The following is a 6,663-nucleotide window of genomic DNA, read 5'->3' as shown; positions in this document are numbered from 1 at the left end:
GGCTGCAATATAACAAAGAGTGAAAAATTTAAGGGGGTCTGAATACTTTCGGTACCCACTGTACGTGAAATCTCAGTGTACTGGTACAGTAACCAGCTAAAGCAAGAAAGCTTATTTGTGAAAACACATTTTAAAAAGTTCTAAGGAAACTAAGAAGAAAGAAACAGTGTAGCACTCCAAGAGTGGCAGAGTTACAGGCAGACAAAAAAAAGCTCCACTGAATGGATGAAATAAAAGTAGGAGAGTGAAGACATGCAAATAAAAGGACTGCATGACATTGTAAAGTAGCAGAATCAACAATAATAAAGGATTTTTTTTCAACTGAACAAAGACAATTTGATTTACTCCAACACACAAACATGCAGAAAAAAGTAGTAACACCACAAAAAGTGACAGTGAATCCAAGAGAACAAAATTAAAAACAGTGTAAAGAAATCTTGACAGTGACTCAAACAGCACACAGTAAGAAATTAAGCTTCTTGCAGAAGACACAATTATGTTCTTTATAGCAACAAAACCTAACCTTAGCTAACAAAACCTTAAGCATCTGTTCCTTAATAGACAATAAAAAAAAACATTTTAAATCCATGCATCTTAACAGATTTTTAGGGGAAAAAATTGCCTAAACACCCCTAATGATGATTCAATTAATACAAAAATATGCCATATAAGAGCCATCTAAAGTTAAAAATTACTCTAAATTCATCAATATATCACCTAAGTTATATTGTCCTGGTTGGACCACTTACTGATTGTATAAATCATTAATGTTGGTAACTGAAAATAGGTGAAATCTCCAGTCAGCCTGCTATTTACTGATTGCCATTTCAGTTCACATTTAGTGGGAGCTTGGAAACATTCTCCTCAGAGACAGAGTGGTGTCTTTCCTTTGAACCAAAAAAAGACTACATTCCAACTCAGAATACCAAACATTCCTCATCACTTGACCTTTAGCTTGCAGGGACCTCCTGTCTCTATCTATCCCTTCCATATACCGATTCCCTGACAGACAGCAGCACAGACTGACGCTTTATGTATCAAAGAGTGGTGCTTCATGATCATTGTCTATGTTCTCACTGCCCTTTGAGGACTGAGCTACATAGGGGCTAGGCTGGTATTCTGTTGTGTCCATTTCTCCTGATTAGCGAGAGGAGGACAGCTGCACAATCATCTAGCCAATCTACTGATACACATGAATGAACTGTCTGTCTACACTGCTGATCTAAGGGGATGCTAAACGGAGTTCAGACTATAAATGGCTGATATAGACCCTAAAAAGTATGGCCATACATTAGTCTTTTTCCTGGGTTATTTGGATGTGCCAATATAGTCTCACATGCAATGTTTGCCACACATACACACCCACACTGTGATGAATGGGTTCCAGGCTATTCAGCCCGTTTATGCCTTAAATGTTGCTTAAGTGAACTATCAATCACAGGCCAATCTGAGGTCCACTCTTCCAGATCAATCAGAACCTTTTATTTTAATCACCACATGTAGAACCCTAGAGGCACAAGGATCACCAAAACCTACAAAGGCAAGGCTTATACAGTGTTCTGAGAAGGCAACATCACTAATTGAGAAAATGGATATGCAAGGACTGTGAAAGCAGGGTCTTGTCAGCTGCCTAATTATCCGTTGTCCTTTGGCACTGGTGCACAATCCACTTTAAGCATTTGAAAAAGATTAATATGAAAGTCCTGAAGAATTCACCCTCAAACTTATAATACTCTGCACCAAAACTATTCTTCCAAATACTTATGAGCTTCATGACTGATAATGTTTAATGAACCTGATAGGATGTGAGAACAACTTGAATCATGAGAATAAAGCTGAACGGAGGAGTCCTCAACCAGGCATAATTCTCTCACTAAATAGCTCTTACAATTCTTGCATGATATAGCAGATGTAACTTTTTTACATCTTGACTGAATACCAAACATCAAAGGCAGATTCTGACAAAGCATTACTGTTCAGAAGTGTTAGGACCCATTTTCCACTTGTTCTATACCTGTGTTTATCTTGGAAGTGATGCGGGACAGGTCAATACGATGGGGGGGGTGTATGGATGTAGATGACTTAGTGGTGCTAGTTTTGTGTCTTTCCAAGGGTTTGAGTATTTTGGGAAGGGGAGAAAAAATTCCTGTGAAAAAAGCATGAGAAAAGAATTAAACAAGTCAGTCAATTATGTGTGACTCAACATATACTGCGGCTCAGGAGCAGGGTCATCCCCTAATCATAGGGTCAACGGTTCTATGCCCGACTTCTCCAGTCCACGTGTCCTTGAGCAAGACACTGAACCAGTGATGTCACAAGTGTGTGAATGGGAAATAGTGTAAAGTGTGCATCAATGCATAAAAAGCGCTACAGTACAGTGTTATAGGACAAGACAAGCAGGCAAAACAACAACAAAATATACATTACATATTCTAATTTAAATACATTACATTTACTGACAACTGGAAAATTAGGCCCTAAAAAGTTAATAATTGCAAAAGTAATTGTTGGAGCAAGAGGGCAAATCAGTGTGTTTAATCTTTAAGTCATAGGTTGTGGCATGACCTACCATGTTTGACTCGACAGGTGAAATACTGAACCCCTGCTACAGAGCCATCGTTCTTCCCCTCTGGTTTGTCCAGCTCCACCCCAGCCCAGAGGCCTCCAGCAAACTCAGTGCTGCCACAGAACCTCAGAGTTCCAACCTATTTAAAATAAATAAATAAATAAATGAATGAATGAATGAATAAATACAAACATCATGTGCAGCAAAAGAACTGGCCAGTGCACTAAGCAGCATATGAAGAGACATCATTCATTAGAAATGCCATGCAGTATGTCACACGCAGAATCCTTGTGAGAAATATTTTGATGCATATGTTAATTAAGGATGCACTCTCACTAGGCAATCCGTACCATGCCCGAGCATGTTTGACCTCCAAAGTCCAGTTTGACTACTGCGATTGCTCCATACTGTACCCTGGCCTGCCTCTTCATGTGGGTCAGAGCACAGTATGGTCAGTAATGTGCCTAAGCACATAACTCAAATTCTATGTGAGAGCGCATCTCTTCAACACAATCTGTATTCGTCTTTTCCAACATGTTCTGTACAATTGTGTTGCAATCAAAAATAAATTAACATTATGCCAGAAAGCACTAGTTACATCAGAGATTTGATGAGAAAATTTCAAACTGGGCTAAAATTATTTTATTATCATCTGTAAGTCTCTGTCTATCGTGCATGTGCGTGCAGTTAAGCTAGCCATACAGCATGGACACATCAGAGCCACATGAAACAACAATTACTAAGGTGTATCAGGATTTTAGGGGCCAGTGACAACATTACTGTGTCAGTAAAACAAACTGAGCAAAAGTAGATTATGTATGCCTATTATGACAAAGGTTTCAAGGACATGCCTTCATTCTGAGCTCCGTTTTTAACTCCTGAAAGCTTGCAAGTCAGTAACCTTGCCTAAATTGAGTGGAGTGTAAAGGACTAATATCCTTAAGTCCTGATGGACATGTCATACACTACACTTTCATAGATCATAAATATGGCTCTAGTCATGATAGAAAACATGATGGCCAACAAACAAATGTAGTTAACACGAAGAAGGATTTTCTTCAAAGTGCATGCACTGAACTGCTGTGCAAGGCTTAGTAGAAGTAGGAGGTTACTGCAAAACTAATAGAAAGCTACAAGGAAGTCTTTCCTGCCAACTGCCACTGCACTGAACAACAACTCTTTGTCAGGAAAAAGTCATCCTCCTCTGAAAATGGTAAAATGGTAAATGGTCTTATATTTATATAGCACCTTTCTATGCTTTACACCACACTCAAAGCGCTTTCACACTATTCGGCCATTCACCCATTCGCACTCCCAAACACTCACACACCGGTGACATCACCGGGAGCAACTGGGGGTACAGTATCTTGCTCAAGGACACTTCGACATGTTGACTGGACAAGCCAGGAATCGAACCGCTAATCCGCCGGTTAGGAAACGACCCGCTCTACCTCCTGAGCCACAGCCACCCCCGAAAAACACGTTTACATACGTATGTACATTTATGTTGTTAGTATTTAAACTTATTAGTATCAAGTGAACAATTCATCTAATGAACAGTTTCTTCAGATTATCCAACCACCTGACTGCAGTAATGTACACAGTATTTTTTTACTTGCATACATTTTTCATAACTTTATTTTCTACTTACTTCTACTTTATTGCTTGTAATACATGTAAATTAACTTGGTTGTATATTAATCCCATATTAATTCTCCTGTGGGGAGTAGTGAAGTTATCCAATGATAGTAATATTATATAACAGGCTAGATCTACATGATGCACAAACAACATCATTTGTGTAAACAGTTTACTCTCCAACCACACTGACTGCTATGGATTTGTCTCTAGGTCACATGCACAGCACTTGCATGGTAAATCTTTAAAGGCTTAAAGTCAGCATTTACCTTGACAGACAGGTGGAGGAAATTCAGATGAGCATCCCTAAGCCAGGGAAGACTGCCCCGATCAGCTGTTGCTAAGGTCCTCCAAAATTCATACATTCTTAGCTAACCATTTCACCATGTTCTTTCTTTTAAAGCCTTAAATTCAACAAGACTGTACAATTTTAAGGCCCCATTAAAATTTTATAAAATTCCTCAACCCGAGTAGAAAACGCTCTCCCTGATCTAATAAGAGTCATTTGTCAGGATCTCTGTGGAAAAGTGGGGTTATTTTACAGTGATAACAAATGTGTTTGCCAGTGGGATCAAAAAAGGACAGTGTGCTCAATAAAGGCACATTCACAAAATGACACCGATTACTTCACCAAAATTTCTATTTAAGATTCAGAAATGATGTACCACTATGTCAACTACATTACCAGTCAAAAGTTTTAGTTTTAGAACAGTGCCAATTTCCCAGCTGTTATCAGTGTAACTCAACAGCCAAACACACATATGCAGCTCGGGGTCGGTCCCCGACCTTGAATGAAGAGACCCGACCCATTGCCTGGCTGCAATTTGTGCCAGTGGCACAAAAGTGGACATCTCTTTCACCTGGTTTGTTAGATCACTAGGCAGTTTTAGGGTGGACTGGGCCCATGCTCTCAGACTGATGACGAAAGGCTGCTGTAGAAATTTTAAACACAAAGAGAAAAAGCATGGATTTCTGGGATTATCACTGAATTCTGAAGCAGGGCCACTGTGTAGCAAATCGTCCAAGTTGAACTGTGCCATGAATATGGTTAGAAAACTGAATTTTATTTGACCTATAGGGCTAATTCTTCACCCCTGTTCAAGTGTGCTTCATGTCAAACATGTGACTGAAGGTGGTTAGTTAGATCAGGCAGCCATACTAAAGTTTTTAAAGAATGTTTAGTGTATTGGAAAGAAAGTTCCTTTAATGGAAAAAAACTGCAGGGGCTTTCACAGTCATATGCTGACATCTGACTAGTATCAATGTTTATAATTGATTTATCCATTTTCTTACACATCCTCTGCTACAAAGAACCCACAAGCAAAGAAGAAGAGTCTGACCATTTAAACTTCAAACATTGTTCCTGGACATTCAACAGGATGATAGTTGGGAGTTGGATGAACTTGAATATGCCCAGATAAATGTTGATATGCCACAGCAAACTGTTAGACATATCCAAATGCTGGAAGGATGCCAAAAGTGTGTTGCCTAACAATTGGAACTATTTTTTTCTTAAATGAGGGCTGAAAACTTGCAGAAAGATTTACAAACTTTCTGTTTTTGTTTAGCATAACATCATGGGGCGAATGCTGTTCCTAGACTTCAGTTAAGCATTAAACACAGTAATTCCCCAGCAGTTTACACAAAAACCTGGACACTTGGGACTCAAAACCTCTCTCTGCAACTGGGTGTTGGACTTTCTAACAGCTAGGCCACAAAATGTGCGGGTCGGCATCAACATCTACAAGACCATCAAGCTGAGCACAGGGGCTCCACAGGGGTGCATGCTCAGCCCATTGCTCTTCACACTGCTGACCCACGACTGTGTGCCAACCTACAGCATCAACCACATGGTCAAGTTTGCGGATGACACAACTGTGGTTGGCCTCATTACCAACAATGATGAGGCCAATTATAGGAGTGAGGTGTGCCAACTGGAACAGTGGTGTAAGAAGCAACAGCTTCTTCCTCAATGTGGGGAAGACTAAAGAGATCATTGTGGACTTCAGGAGAAAACCTCTAAAGCATCCACCACTGACCATCTATGGTGCTGTAGTGGAGATAGTGAGCAGTACCAAGTTCCTGGGGGTGTACATCTCTGAGGACCTCTCCTGGACCAACAACACCACAACACTGGCCAAGAAAGCTCAAACACACCTCTACTTAGAGAAAGTGGTCCTCACACACGTTAACCACATGGTCCTGGACACTGTAGACCCTGTTAGGTATTTTTAGTCAGATAGATATTGGATAGATACTTTATGTATTAGAAATGTTTAGTGGAGATAGGATGTCTAGTTAGACTGTTAAATGCTTAGTCATGCTTATGAGTTTCTACAGGGTACATCTGGTCAAGGATAACTAGAGAGAAATGTTGATGACTGTCAGCAGACAGGGTGTTAATATTATTATAATGACGTGTATAACTGTAGCCTTAGCCATAATATGTTCTTATGTTT

The 6,663-nt window shown here is 39.8% G+C and overlaps 1 protein-coding gene across 3 annotated transcripts in view; it reads right to left on the bottom strand.

Moving 5' to 3' along the window:
- Positions 1 to 6,663, bottom strand: part of LOC109972797 (CAP-Gly domain-containing linker protein 4) — a 49,987-nt gene that overhangs the window by 12,465 nt on the left and 30,859 nt on the right. For all 3 annotated transcript variants that reach the window (XR_002276741.1, XM_020621936.1, XM_020621937.1), the window contains exons 8-9: positions 2,570 to 2,705; positions 2,015 to 2,146 (exon numbers count right to left, since the gene is read on the bottom strand). Coding sequence is in view for 2 of the 3 variants with exons in the window: in XM_020621936.1 (XP_020477592.1) it covers positions 2,015 to 2,146; positions 2,570 to 2,705 (268 nt within the window). In the remaining variant the exon portion in view is untranslated. The remainder of the gene's footprint in view (positions 1 to 2,014; positions 2,147 to 2,569; positions 2,706 to 6,663) is intronic.

Source organism: Monopterus albus, unplaced genomic scaffold (genome assembly GCF_001952655.1).
Source record: "Monopterus albus unplaced genomic scaffold, M_albus_1.0 scaffold270.1, whole genome shotgun sequence".
Taxonomy (NCBI): Eukaryota; Metazoa; Chordata; class Actinopteri; order Synbranchiformes; family Synbranchidae; genus Monopterus; species Monopterus albus.
This window is presented reverse-complemented; position numbering and strand designations above follow the sequence as displayed.